The sequence below is a fragment of the Coregonus lavaretus genome (genome assembly GCF_964263955.1).
Source record: "Coregonus lavaretus genome assembly, chromosome: 36".
NCBI classification, from domain to species: domain Eukaryota; kingdom Metazoa; phylum Chordata; class Actinopteri; order Salmoniformes; family Salmonidae; genus Coregonus; species Coregonus lavaretus.
Genome location: NC_140023.1, coordinates 15259919 through 15275802, shown reverse-complemented (window position 1 = coordinate 15275802; position 15884 = coordinate 15259919). Strand labels below are relative to the sequence as shown.

At 41.2% G+C, this 15884-nt stretch overlaps 1 protein-coding gene across 1 annotated transcript in view; it reads left to right on the top strand.

Moving 5' to 3' along the window:
* Window positions 1-15884, top strand: part of LOC311110871 (latent-transforming growth factor beta-binding protein 1-like) — a 154240-nt gene that overhangs the window by 19131 nt on the left and 119225 nt on the right. Inside the window, exon 4 of the mRNA XM_084153471.1 lies at window positions 14026-14159. Coding sequence (XP_084009597.1) covers window positions 14026-14159 — 134 coding nt within the window. The remainder of the gene's footprint in view (window positions 1-14025; window positions 14160-15884) is intronic.

Sequence of the window (15884 nt, the reverse complement as noted above, 5' to 3'; positions counted from 1 at the left end):
ACACCTTTTGCTGTATGCCAAGAGTCATAATAATGTTACTCTCGCAGGTATTTCTGGATCGAAGGGTGTCTTTCGGTGACAATGGCGCCTATTTTCACATTCTCCCCCTCCAGGAAACGCAGATTTCTTACCAGTCCTTCCTTCTCGATGCGGATGCTGTTGCCAACTTCATTGCTCTAGAGGAGAAAAGGTTATGAAACTACTACAAAGCTGTATATCTACAGCTTTAGAATATAGATAATAAAATATGATTATTTCACCTGAACAAGTCGGAGGCCCAGTACTTTGCCAGTTGTAAAGCCCCTTGATGTATAGCTTCCATATTTTGCACTATAGAGGTGATATGGTACACTGAGTTTACTTTACAAAGGCAAATCATAAAGACCTTGTCATACAGTGCCTTCAGAAAGTATTCGATACCCCTTGACTTATTCCACGTTGTGTCACAGCCTGAATTCAAAATTGATTAAATATTTGTTTCTAACCCATCTACACACAATACCACATAATGCCAACGTACATTTTTTGTTGTTGAGATTTTAGCAAATTTATTGAAAATGAAATACAGAAATATCTCATTTACATAAGTATTCACACCCCTGAGTCAATACTTTGTAGAAGCACCTTCGGCAGTGATTACAGCTGTGAGTCTTTCTAGGTAAATCTCTAAAGAGCTTTGCACACCTACATTTCGCAACATTTGGCAATTATTATTTTCAGAATTCTTCAAGCTCTGTCCAATTGGTTGTTGATCATTGCTAGACAACCATTTCCAGGTCTTGCAATGGATTTTTAAGTAGATTTAAGTCAAAACTGTAACTCGGCCACTCAGGAACATTCGCTGTCTTCTTGGTAAGCAACTCCAGTGTAGATTTTGCCATGTGTTTTAGGTTATTGTCCTGCTGAAAGGTGAATTAATCTCCCAGTGACTGGTGGAAAGCAGACTAAACTAGGTTTTCCTCTAGGATTTTGCCTGTGCTTAGCTCCATTCCGTTTATTTTTTATCCTGAAAAACTCCCCAGTCCTTAACGATTACAAGGATACACATAACATGATGCAGCCACCACTATGCTTGAAAATATGGAGAGTGGTACTCAGTAATGTGTTGTATTGGATTTGCACCCAACATAACACTTTGTATTCAGGACACAAAGTTAATTGCTTAGCCACATTTTTTGCAGTATTACTTTAGTGCTTTGTTGCAAACAGGATGCATGTTTTGGAATATTTTTATTCTGTACCGGTTTCCTTCTTTTCACTGTGTCAGTTAAGTTAGTATTGTGTTGTAATTACAATATTGTTGATCCATCCTCAGTTTTCTCCTATCACAGCCATTAAACTCTAACTGTTTTAAAGTCATCATTGGCCTCATGGTGAAATTCCTGAGCAGTTTCTTTCCTCTCCGGCAACTGAGTTATGAAGGACTTCTGTATCTTTGTATTGACTGGGTGTATTGATACACCACCCAAAGTGCAATGAATAACTTCACCATGCTCAAAGGGATATTCAATGTTTGCTTTTTAAATTTTTTACCCATCTACCAATATGTGCCGACCTTTGCGAGGCATTAGAAAACCTCCCTGGTCTTTGTGGGTGAATCTGTGTTTGAAATTCACTGCTCGACTGAGGGACCTTACAGATAATTGTATTTGTGGGGTACAGAGATGGGGTAGTCATAAAAAAAAACATGTTAAACACTATTATTGAGTCCATGTAACTTATGAGACTTGTTAAGCACATTTTGACTCCTGAACTTATTTAGGCTTGCCATAACAAAGGGGTTGAATACTTATTGACTCAAGACATTTCAGCTTTTCATTGTTTTATTCATTTATAAAAATTTGAAAAACTTAATTCCACTTTGATATTATGGGGTATTGGGTGTAGGCAAGTGACAAAAAATCTCAATTTCATCCATATTAAATTCAGGTTGAAACACAACAAAATGTGGAAAAGGTCAAGGGGCGTGAATGCTTTCTGAATGCACAGTATATAGTAGTGTGGTGCATGTGGTGTCTACCTGGTGTGTCAGCTCTCATGTCCCCACCAAGTGTAATAGAAGTTTGCTTTGAATCCAGCTGAATGAGGGCCCTTTAGTCAGTCTTCCACTGCCAATAGATGGTAAGATTTAGCAGTTTGCTGAGATGGTCGTAGTGTGCAGCTAGTCTTCACCTGCAGCGCTGAGAGGAACTGGGACAAGGCAGGCCATCAGAAACCAATGAAATCTAGATTACATAAACACCAAGTTGAATACTGGTAAGTGAGTAAATATGTCCCTTATTGATTTTGACAAAGGATCCACCACTGAATGCTGTGGCTGCTGACACACACAATGACTAGGGTGCCTACTGTGGGTTTATCTAGGCTACAGGTGGGGGAGCATACAGGTCAAGAACGGAATAACTGCAGAGGACCAGTCTTCATAGATTATGTACTTAGTAGCCAAGTGCAAAACGGTGACCTGAAATAAAAGCAAAAAACGACATAAAGCCAAAGATTTTTTAGAACTAACCCTTGTTCTGTGATAAAGCCTAACTAGTAGGTTCAGGTCTACTACACATCATGTGATCAGGCATCATGACACAACAGGTAAATGGGGTTAGTTAGCATAATCTTTGGACAATAGGTATTGTATCTAGTACATGCCAGACAAACACCTTGCAGGTCGTTGTGTGTGTATAGCTAGCTACCTAGCTTGCCCATTTGCGAGGCAATGTTGTTTTGCATTGTTTTGCAATGGACCACAATTATGCAGGTATTTTGCAAACGCGTATCCATTATCATGCTTTGTTTAGCGAGCAAAGGCAACTACAGCAAGCCTAGGTATAACCAACTAAAAGACAGCTTTTAGCTGTAAAACTTGCTAGCAAGCTAAATATCCAAAAGTTTTTAGATGACCAGGGCAAAACATTTACACCAAGGCAAACATATTACTCATCACAACAGCAAGGTTGAGCTAGCGTACCTTTCTTGTCCGTCCTCAGCGTCTGTGATGGTTTCATCCAGATGAAAAGTACTATCAGATCCTTCACTAACGTTAGAGTTGAAGGATTCGTCTACGCGTGGCCTTTTTAGGTCCGACGTCTTTCATAGCCTTTCCACCCATCTTCGCTGGCGTTCTGGACTTATTGGGAAGATTTTTTTAAATCGCCGGAGGACGTCTTTCAGTTTCTGTAATGACAGCTTCCCAGATAGTAAGATGAGGACACCACAATGTTAACCGGTGACTCGTGGTGGTAAACAGAGGTACAGCCAATTCAAATATCGCTGGAGTCCATCTTTAATGGCTCTCTAGTCAATGTTATTAGTTAGTTCTTGTTATGAATTGCTGAGCATATACTGAAATGTTTTTTGTTTTTGTTGTGACATACACCCCGGATAGGTGCAGTGAAATGTGTTGTTTTACAGGGTCATAGTAGTATGGCGTCCCTGGAGCAAATTAGGGTTAAGTGCCTTGCTCAAGGGCACATCAACAGTTTTTTTCACCTTGTCGGTTCGTGTATTTCAACCAGCGACTTTTCGGTTACTGGCCCAACGCTCTAACCGCTAGTCTACCTGTGTTCCATGCCAACAGTAAAATGGCATTGTCACATGACTAATTATTTGGTAGGTTGTTTTCAAGTTGTTTTTACAGACTTGCTGGATACTGTATCTAAGTTGCCAGTAATCCATGGAAAAATATACTCTTATATATTTTATTATTTCCAAACTTCAGGTATGCAAAAGCATGGTTTTCCCCTGTGTATTTGCATCCTTACAGCCCCAGACACAATGTTTCTGCATATGTTGTCTTCATTGATCATTTTTATGAGGGGCGATGTCTTGAAGCAGTCCTGCACACGTGCTGAACTCTTTAGGTTCCCTAACTTGTTGGTTTTGTCTTGAAATACAACCCAGTGTCCATTTTTTAAGCTGGAGCTGTAGAAACTTGTGAGAAGTGAGCCTCCATTTGGGTGGGTTGGCCTGTCTGTCTCCAGAGGTCACAGGTATCACCTCACCAATCACAGTCGAGAGAGAGAGGCTGAGACCAGCAGTCCCCTCAATCGGGATAACATGACAAATCTCTGCTTTGATGGATGTCGTCTGCGAGACGCTCATGTCCTGCCAACTGGCCTCAGCACTTGTTCCACACCAGCATTCCTCACTTCTCAAGTCTTCATGTGCAGGAAAACCACATTGCTAGAAAAAAATTAAAATAAATGGCAAGCAACCATCAGTCCCTCTCCCTACATGGAAATCATTTGTCCTGCAAATTGTTTGAAACTGTGATTTGTATCAGGTTTTCAACACCCCAGTGTTTTGATATTGTCTCAAGGCCAAGAGTCCCCTCCATGCTCCTTGGGGTTGGTGAAGTTAGTGAGCGGGAACTTTACAAGAACAGTAGCCCATCATTACTTTCTGTACAGTAAGTATGCATTTTATTCATGGGTCTGGTAAACGGACAACCTTGACTGTAAAAACGTTCCCCTGTTTTTTTATATGTTCTGTATGTTTTCACTGTTGTTTTTCTTCTATTTCAATCCAACTGAAGCTTGGCCAGCTGGCCTAAGTGAGTTATGATCTTGTAAATTAGGAATGATAAAACAGAATCTTTACACCTGGGGTAGAGCAGAAAGGTTGGTGGGTGGTATTCTATAGGTCTAAATCGTCCATATAGTTGACATGTCCCTTAAAAAGAGGTACATTAAGCAACCAATGCAGAAACCATTGAACATCTTTTGAGAATAGGTGGGACTATCAGTTCACAGCTGCTGATCAGGTTTACTGTTAAAGGAGTAGTTCACTATTTTACAACCTGATGTTAGATGGTTCCTCACCCTGAAAGTAGCCTATGGGCCAGGATAAACTGTGATCCATGGTTCAGTTTTCTTAAAGAGCCACTACAAACTTCAGCTAAGTTTAGCCACCACAAGCTAAGAATCAATGGAAATGACCATGTCATTTTTTTTAAATGGCCAAATCACCTTTAAGTAACATCAAACCAAATATGGAGTTGATTTGAATTGCTTTCAGGTGATTTTGACATTCTTTTTGGACACATGCCCCCATCACTTCCATTGGAGAAAAAAAAACTGAAACATGGATTGTAGTTTCTCTTGGCCCATAGACTACTTTTAGGGTGAGGAACCATTTAACATCAAGTTGTAAAATAGTGAACTACTCCTTTAAAGTAGAACAGTTTAATCAAGCTCAATGTTTTCTTTATCAAAATATATTTAGCTTGTGTCGAGATCGACTAAGGTGACCTTGTACTGCACCCAAACTTTTTAAATTGCATTCTTAAAACAATTCCAATTGAATTAATCTAATCCTCTGTGTTTTTCTGTGGAGGTAATTGCCATGTTGGAGACGGTTTGGGTAAGAGCTGCACCTTTTGCCAAAGTCAATGGGCCAAATAGGAGCATGTGGAAGAGCTTAACACATAGCTCCCAGTACTTACTGCATGTGTTCCCGTCTCATTTAAATCAGGGGAAAGAAAGACACTGAGTTTTATTGATGAAGAAATAAACGTAAAGGTTTTTTTGTCTGTGTTGAGGGTAACCCTGGGAAAAGTCTCTCTTGGCCCATCTGGGCCCTGGGTGGCACAGAATCTGGTTGATGGGTGACCCGTAAAATGTCTCTCACAGACAACTTTGATTATTAGGCAAGTGCACATTTACCTCATAGTCTGTCCTCTCTCTCCTTCTGAACTCCAGTGAAACAAAACTATAAGTATAAACAAGACACTAGAGGATACAATACAGGTTGTCCATTCTGAATGGAGATAGACTCTCCAGTGTGTGGCATTGCTGGCTCTTTCACTGTTCTTTAAGTAAATCTGTTTTTATAAAAATGTTGGTGGAAATTGTGCATAGACTTATTTGTTTAACTTTGCAATCATTGGTTTTTGTTTGACATACAGTGCATTCGGAAAATATTCAGACCCCTTGACTTTTTCCACATTTTGTTATGTTACAGCCTTATTCTAAAATGTGTTATTATTATTTTTTTCCCTCATCAATCTACAAACAATTCCCCATAATGTCAACAAAAAAAAAAAAAAAAAGGTTTTTAGAAATGTTTGCAAATGTATAAATAAAAAACAACGGAAATAATACATTTACATAAGTATTCAGGCCCTTTACTCTGTACTTTGCTGAAGCACCTTTTGCAGTAATTACAGCCTCGAGTCTTCAGTACAAGAAAGTACTGAGTAAAGGGTCTGAATACTTATGTAAATGTCATGCTAGTGGTTGTATTAATTTGGGATCTATCGCATCCCACAATTGTCCCAGACTATGTTTGGAATATTTATTTCTCGCACAGAATAGAATAGGTCAACTTTTGTACTATGGGGGATAGTAGATTGACATAGGCTAGTGCTTTTGCTGTTCGTTAAGCCTACACATCTTGTTGGCTGACAAAGTACATGTGGACAGTTCTTCCAATATCTTCAATATGCACCTCGGAATTGGATAAGGATGTGCGTAGTTGTGTCCCCGATGTGTCGGTCTTCACTTGTAACCTGTGAGAAAGACCTTATCATGTGATGGAGAGCTATGTGAGTGAGAGGTGCTTCGGAGCGCGCAGCACTCAGAGAGAAGGGCACAACGCAGCACTCCGGGCCAACGGCACAACGGCCACTGGCTGCAAAAGTTATGGATTTTTTTAGGGTGCATTACGGCCACACAAAGGGGATGCCACCGTGAAATTCGAGGCATTATCAAGTGCTTGTCAAATTGTGAATGAGAGACTGATAAAGTGTGTACTGCCTGCGCAAAAAACAAAGCAGAGCTCATGTTTTTCAAGCAACTTTTTTCAAATCATAATTTGAGTCGCATCATGCAGCCTTACAATGTATTAAAAATCAAAACATATAGCCCAACGTTTGTAGAACAACTAAAGTTACATTAATAACTCTAAATTAAGCATGTAGGAGTACCTACAGTGGGGAAAAAAAGTATTTAGTCAGCCACCAATTGTGCAAGTTCGCTCACTTAAAAAGATGAGAGAGGCCTGTAATTTTCATCATAGGTACACGTCAACTATGACAGAAAAATTGAGAGAAAAAAATCCAGAAAATCACATTGTAGGATTTTTAATGAATTTATTTGCAAATTATGGTGGAAAATAAGTATTTGGTCACCTACAAACAAGCAAGATTTCTGGCTCTCACAGACCTGTAACTTCTTCTTTAAGAGGCTCCTCTGTCCTCCACTCGTTACCTGTATTAATGGCACCTGTTTGAACTTGTTATCAGTATAAAAGACACCTGTCCACAACCTCAAACAGTCACACTCCAAACTCCACTATGGCCAAGACCAAAGAGCTGTCAAAGGACACCAGAAACAATATTGTAGACCTGCACCAGGCTGGGAAGACTGAATCTGCAATAGGTAAGCAACTGTGGGAGCAATTATTAGGAAATGGAAGACATACAAGACCACTGATAATCTCCCTCGATCTGGGGCTCCACGCAAGATCTCACCCCGTGGGGTCAAAATGATCACAAGAACGGTGAGCAAAAATCCCAGAACCACACGGGGGGACCTAGTGAATGACCTGCAGAGAGCTGGGACCAAAGTAACAAAGCCTACCATCAGTAACACACTAAGCCGCCAGGGACTCAAATCCTGCAGTGCCAGACGTGTCCCCCTGCTTAAGCCAGTACATGTCCAGGCCCGTCTGAAGTTTGCTAGAGTGCATTTGGATGATCCAGAAGAGGATTGGGAGAATGTCATATGGTCAGATGAAACCAAAATAGAACTTTTTGGTAAAAACTCAACTCGTCGTGTTTGGAGGACAAAGAATGCTGAGTTGCATCCAAAGAACACCATACCTACTGTGAAGCATGGGGGTGGAAGCATCATGCTTTGGGGCTGTTTTTCTGCAAAGGGACCAGGACGACTGATCCGTGTAAAGGAAAGAATGAATGGGGCCATGTATCGTGAGATTTTGAGTGAAAACCTCCTTCCATCAGCAAGGGCATTGAAGATGAAACGTGGCTGGGTCTTTCAGCATGACAATGATCCGCCCGGGCAACGAAGGAGTGGCTTCGTAAGAAGCATTTCAAGGTCCTGGAGTGGCCTAGCCAGTCTCCAGATCTCAATAGAACATCTTTGGAGGGAGTTGAAAGTCTGTGTTGCCCAGCGACAGCCCCAAAACATCACTGCTCTAGAGGAGATCTGCATGGAGGAATGGGCCAAAATACCAGCAACAGTGTGTGAAAACCTTGTGAAGACTTACAGAAAACGTTTGACCTGTGTCATTGCCAACAAAGGGTATATAACAAAGTATTGAGAAACTTTTGTTATTGAACAAATACTTATTTTCCACCATAATTTGCAAATAAATTCATTAAAAATCCTACAATGTGATTTTCTGGATTTTTTTTTCTCATTTTGTCTGTTATAGTTGACGTGTACCTATGATGAAAATTACAGGCCTCTCTCATCTTTTTAAGTGGGAGAACTTGCACAATTGGTGGCTGACTAAATACTTTTTTCCCCCACTGTATTTCTTTGTGAACCGCTCAACACAGAATAGCCGCATTTGCGCACTCCCACAAATCGTTTGGAGAAAATATTCTTTCTATTTTATTCAGCTTTGTTCAATTGTATTCTTCATGCTATAAAATAATATAAAATAATGCCACGGAATTCTAAGCAAATCTTGTCTGCTAAATGAACTAGTGTAGCCCACAGCCATTTGGCATAGCTAGATCAGGACCTAACATAAGGACAACTCAGAGTATGCTATTCTGTTCTTTTGAAATATAAAACATTTTCTTCATATCATGTTTCTTTAGACCTGTCTAAAATAAATAATGGATTTATTGTGAAGGTGTAGGCTATATTACATGGATTTATTAGACTTTTTTTTAATGTAGATGTTCCAAAGGTCTGCATCAGTGGCTTGTAGGCTATGTGTGGAAGCCAGGAGATGCTAAATGTGTTTGTTAATTAATGGTCAATTACCGTGAGACCGACAGTTATTTGCTTGACAATCACCGGCTGACGAAATTTCGTGACCTCCACAGCCCTAGGTCTCTCCAGAGATGTTAGATTGGGTTCAAGTCCGGGCTCTGGCTGGGCCACTCAAGGACATTCAGAGACTTGTTCTGAAGCCACTCCTGCGTTGTCTTGGCTGTGTGCTTAGGGTCGTTGTCCTGTTGGAAGGTGAACCTTCGTCCCAGTCTGAGGTCCTGAGTGCTCTGGAGCAGGTTTTCATCAAGGATCTCTCTGTACTTTGCTCTGTTCATCTTTCCCTCGATCCTGACTAGTCTCCCAGTCCCTGCCGCTGAAAAACATCCCCACAGCATGATGCTGCCACCACCATACATCACCGTAGCGATGATGCCAGGTTTCCTCCAAACGTGACACTTGGCATTCAGGCCAAAGAGTTCAATCTTGGTTTCATCAGACCAGAGAATCTTGTTTCTCATGGTCAGTCCTTTAGGTGCCTTTTTGGCTAACTCCAAGCGGGCGGTCATGTGCCTTTTTTACTGAGGATTGGCTTCTGTCTGGCCACTCTACTATAAAGGCCTGATTGGTGGAGTGCTGCAGAGATGGTTGTCCTTCTGGAATGTTCTCCCATCTCCACAGAGGAACTCTGGAGCTCTGTCAGAGTGACCATCAGGTTCTTGGTCACCTCCCTGACCAATGCCTTTCACCCCCGATTGCTCAATTTGGCCGGGTGGCCAGCTCAAGGAAGAGTCTTTGTGGTTCCAAACTTCTTCCATTTAAGAATGATGGAGGCCACTGTGTTCTTGGTTTTTGCTCTGACATGCACTGTCAACTGTGGGACCTTATATAGACAGGTGTGTGCCTTTCCAAATCATGTCCAATCAATTTAATTTACCACAGGTGGACTCCAATCAAGTTGTAAAAACATCTCAAGGATGATCAATGGAAACAGGCTGCACCTGAGCTCAATGTATTTAGAGTCTCATAGCAAAGGGTCTGAATACTTATGTAAATAAGGTATTTATGTTTTTAATTTTTGTATAAATTTGCAAAGATTTCAGAACCTGATTTCGCTTTGTCATTATGGGGTATTGTGTGTAGATTGATGTGGAGAAAAAAAAGAATTTAATCCATTTTAGAATAAGGCTGTAACGTAACAAAATTTGGAAAAAGTCAAGGGGTCTGAATACTTTCCGAATGCACTGTACATTTTAAAGTGAAAAATCTGTTTCTGTGCAAGTCAGTGGTTAACAAAAATAGGTGGGTAAGTTTTGATCGCCGGTCGCGGTGGGAAAAGTAATGCTCCCTATACTTTTAATGTGTTTTTCTGCAAAGGGTGGGTAAACTGTTGTGCAATGAAAAAAAGTGGGGAAATTGTGTTTACTTGTGTTTACCCTCCACTACACCACTGGTGCCGTTGTCTGAGGGTTGTTGTGGCAATGTTCCCTCAAAAAAAAGGGGAGAATTACTGTCACTTTTTAGTCTGCTCTCCAAGTAGGGCTTTGATGTGACCGGGGGGCTGGAATATGTTTCTCCTTTGTTCAAACACATTACATCAGACAGGCATTTGAGCATGGCAGACGCTGCAGATTAGATCGCCACAGGGCATTTGGAAAGAGAGACAGAAGAGAAAGACAACTGAGTAGTACTGTTGTGAAATACTCTCTCTCTCAATTCAATTTAGTTTTGCTCCTACGTAAAACCAACCTTATCCTATCTAATCCACATAGATACAGTAGCAAGCATACCAAATATTGTGTATATATAGGCCTACAATTATGTATGTTATAAAGGGAGGTATGTACTGTATGAGCATAAAAGTGTTTGATTTTGTCAGCAACTGAAATTACAGCCAATCAAACGCCATCACATAGAAACCCATAATCAATGAATAACAGAACAAAATATAATCAAAGTTTATTGGTCGCATACACAGACTTGCAGGCACAGTGAAATCCTTGTGTTTCTAGCTCCAACAGTGCAGTAATACCTAGCAATAAAAAATAAACAATACACACATAATCCAGAAAATGTTTAATAAAAGGTTATATAGGATGATCCATGACTAGAATACAGTATATACATATAAAGTGGGTGAAACAGTATGTAAACATTATTAAAGTTACTAGTGCTCAATGACTCTATGTACATAGGGCAGCAGTCTCTATTGTGGAGGGTTGAGGACCGGGTGGTAGCCAGCTAGAACAGTGACTAAGGTTCAGGACAGGGTACTGGGCGGAGGCCGGCTAGTGATGACTGTTTAACTGTCTGATGGCCTGGAGATAGAAGCTGTTTCTCAGTCTCTTGGTCCCGACTTTGATGCACCTGTACTGTCTCTGCCTTCTAGATGGTAGCGGGGTGAATAGGCCGTGGCAAGGCAAATAGCTACCAGTTATGCATACTGTAGCCTATGGCCCATGCTTTGTTTTACAACTCACGGTCTAGTAACAAAGAAACCCAAATATTGGTTTGTTGTGACGGTCTACCCCACCATGATTGTATTGGTGGTGGGGGAATGGGTGGTGGGGGATGAAAGCAGGCACATGAGAAGCCGTGCCAAGTGTTAGTGCTGCTGTGTTCAGCCCCTGATGCCACCCCCCCAACCCCCCTGCCACACTCCACCCCTTAGTATAAAACAAAAGATGAGATCCATTCAGATTCCTTGAAGTCCCAGTGTTTGATAGTGTGTGAGTGTGCATGAGAGAGAGGGAGGAATGAACATGAAGAAGAGGAAAGGGAGGAGTCAACTATGGAGATGAACTCACATGAGATGAGATGATCACATAGGGGTTAACAGTCAAGGTCAAGCCCACAGCCATGGGTGGCCTGGAGAGACAACCTCACTGTCTGTCTGTCTGTCTGTCTGTTGCTAGGACTTGAATGTGGGACTGGAGGGCATAGTACGAGTCTGTCACAAGTGTGTTAATTTCATGTTAGATGTGTATACATTATTATTATTATTATTATTATAAAAAAAAAAATTCTGGGGGTAGATCAGCTTAATATTGCAGATAGATTGTAACTTCTATCAATGTAATTGCCTGCATCACTTCCAATCCCCCATGTTTTTTATATATATACTCCCCTTTAATACTTTTCAACCCCGCCATCCTTTCCCTACTTGGGGTAAATTAGTGAACAACAATGCCCAGGCCTCTACTTCCAGCCTATACTTACTATCTACACCTTATGGACACAGTACATTTTACAATAATTCTATTTTAGTTGTTTTTGCTCCTGAACTTCTTCTACTATCAACCTCTCCGATCATTTTCATGATGTCCATCCGGTTTGCTTCTATATGCCATATCTTTCTAACTGTGCTCTTTCCCAAAAGCTCCCAACATACAACCTATATACTTATTATGGACACAGTATGCTTACATTATTAGTTATCTTGTTATTATTAGTTGTTATTTGTTATTAGTCCCATCCTTCAACTCCATTCAATACCTCCCATCTATCTCTTAACACCATCCATATAGGATTTCTATTTGCCATATATATTTCAACCGTACTGTGATGTTTTACAAAAGTTCTGAACCTTTCTATTCTCATTGCTTCTACAGATTGTGAATTAAAATTAAACATTTTTGCTAAAATTATTATTATATTATTGATCAATTGACTATGACTTTTCAGATCACCCAGTAATGCTATCTGCAAGGTTAGCTCCAGGTAAATATTGCAATCCTTTAGCCATTCCTGGACCTGTGTCCAAAAACAAGCTACAAATGGACAGAACCAAAACAAATGATCTAATGATTCTGTCTCTTCACAGCAAAATCTGCAGAGCTGGGAAGATTGTATCCCCCATATAAATAACATTCTATTGGTAGCAATAATTTTTTATAATAATTTAAATTGAAAGATTCTAATTTTTGAATCCGGTGTCGTTTTGCGTGTCAGTTCATAAACACTATACCATGGAATCGGTACGTCAAAAATCTCTTCCCAACTATTTTGCAATCTATATGGGACGGCTGTCAATCCTTTGGTCCTTAAGTGAAACCTATACATTACTTATTGCAGTAGCTTGAAGGAGGCTACTAGCAAGCTGTTGTTGAAATACAATTTAAATGAAATACATCGTTTTTTAATGGAAACAGGGACTTGACTTTGCCTCTGCTACTGATAAGCTATTTCTTGGCCAGTACATTGTCTCCTGTAGGCATATGAAGATTGTTCAGACCTCTGATAAGTCTGTACATCTCCAATGTTTTGTCTCATTATCCTCCCCCTTTATGACCTATTAGAAACGGCTCTCAACACCACCCATGTTGTTGTGCTCTGTTCTCCCCTAACACAAATAATAGTATTTTTGTCCCTTGACCTCTGTTTCCATGACCCAGACCTGTCTGAGTGGTTTTAGTGTGGCAGCTGACAATTTGATACGTTATGCTGTAAAGGAAAAACAACTCTACTACTGCTGTCTCTGGCAATATTGCTCAGCACCAGATTACCAGATTTCTCTTCCTCTCGTGTAAACCAGTCACAGGGACATTTACAGAGTGGTTAGGAGTAGAGGCTTTGCACGGCTGTGTTTGGAGGGTTTTGTCCTTCTTCAATCCTATATTATCCTCACCCTCCTCTTCTAGCCCACTCACCCCCCCACTCTACTCTCCATACTCCCCTGTTGTTCTTTTACTCTGTGTGTCATGTTTGATTGGGCCTTGTCAGGGGGACTACAGGGCCGTCTTGTTGTTTTGGAACAGCCCCCCCTCCCTCCCACAGTGTTGAGGATGTGTCTGTGTTTCCTCACCCGTCTCACCAGGGCAGTGCTCTTGTCTCATGTCCCTCTCTCTGAGTGGAAGGACATGAGACGACTGACGACATGATTTAAGCCCCGTAGCCCCCCATCATCTTCACATAGGAGGTGTGGGCCTTGGGATTGCTCATAAAGGTCAAAGCGTTGATACAGTCATCAAGTATAGTTCCTGCAAAATATTTATTTCACCCTTTGCTTTTGTTCATTTTGCAGATTTAACCCTATGATTGTATGTTACAAGTTTCAGAACTCACTACATAGATGAAATTGTTCTTTACAGTGTTTGACAGTGTTTTTTTTCTCCCTTTCCAGAATCCGACCTGGTAGCCAGCAGTTTGTCTTGAAGCCCAAGTACTACCACACACACACCACACACTCCCAGACGCATTTCCAACACCAGCCTGACAGACCCATTCCGCTGACGGTGGGACACAACCCCATCCACGGTGAGTAGCACTCCTCCTTTACCCTTTAAAAAAAAAATATATTTCACCTTTATTTAACCAGGTAAACCAGTTGAGAACAAGTTCTCATTTACAACTGCGACCTGGCCAAGATAAAGCAAAGCAGTGCGATAAAAACAACAACACAGAGTTACATATGGGGTAAAACAAAACAAAGTCAAAAATACAACAGAAATACATATATATACAGTGTGTGCAAATTTAGCAAGTTATGGAGGTAAGGCAATAAAATAGGCTATAGTGCAAAATAATTACAATTAGTATTAACACTGGAATGATAGATGTGCAAGAGATGATGTGCAAATAGAGATACTGGGGTACAAATGAGCAAAATAAATAACAATATAGGGATGAGGTAGTTGGGCGGGCTAATTTCAGATGGGCTGTGTACAGGTGCAGTGATCGGTAAGGTGCTCTGACAACTGATGCTTAAAGTTAGTGAGGGAGATAAGTGTCTCCAGCTTCAGAGATTTTTGCAATTTGTTCCAGTCATTGGCAGCAGAGAACTGGAAGGAATTGCGGCCAAAGGAGGTGTTGGCTTTGGGGATGACCAGTGAGATATACCCGCTGGAGCGCAGACTACGGGTGGGTGTTGCTATGGTGACCAATGAGCTAAGATAAGGCGGGGATTTTCCTAGCAGTGATTTATAGATGGCCTGGAGCCAGTGGGTTTGGCGACGAATATGTAGTGAGGACCAGCCAACAAGAGCGTACAGGTCACAGTGGTGGGTATTATATGGGGCTTTGGAGACAAAACGGATGGCACTGTGATAGACTACATCCAATTTGCTGAGTAGAGTGTTGGAGGCTATTTTGTAAATGACATCGCCGAAGTCAAGGATCGGTAGGATAGTCAGTTTTACGAGGGCATGTTTGGCAGCATGAGTGAAGGAGGCTTTGTTGCGAAATAGGAAACCGATTCTAGATTTAACTTTGGATTGGAGATTCTTAATGTGAGTCTGGAAGGAGAGTTTACAGTCTAACCAGACACCTAGATATTTGTAGTTGTCCACATACTCTAGGTCAGACCCGTCGAGAGTAGTGATTCTAGTCGGGTGGGCGGGTGCAAGCAGCGTTCGGTTGAAGAGCATGCATTTAGTTTTACTATTGTTTAAGAGCAGTTGGAGGCTACTGAAGGAGTGTTGTATGGAATTGAAGCTCGTTTGGAGGTTTGTTAACACAGTGTCCAATGAAGGGCCAGATGTATACAAAATGGTGTCGTCTGCGTAGAGGTGGATCTGAGAGTCACCAGCAGCAAGAGCGACGTCATTGATATACACAGAGAAAAGAGTCGGCCCAAGAATTGAACCCTCCGATTTGACACATTGAACTCTATCTGAGAAGTAGTTGGTGAACCAGGCGAGGCAGTCATTTGAGAAACCAAGGCTATTTAGTCTGCCAATAAGAATGCGGTGGTTGACAGAGTCGAAAGCCTTGGCCAGGTCAATGAAAACGGCTGCACAGTACTGTCTATTATCGATCGCGGTTATAATATCGTTTAGGACCTTGAGCGTGGCTGAAGTGCACCCATGACCAGCTCGGAAACCGGATTGCATAGCGGAGAAGGTACGGTGGGATTCGAAATGGTCGGTGATCTGTTTGTTGACTTGGCTTTCAAAAACTTTTGAAAGGCAGGGCAGGATGGATATGGGTCTGTAACAGTTTGGATCTAGAGTGTCACCCCCTTTGAAGAGGGGGATGACCGCG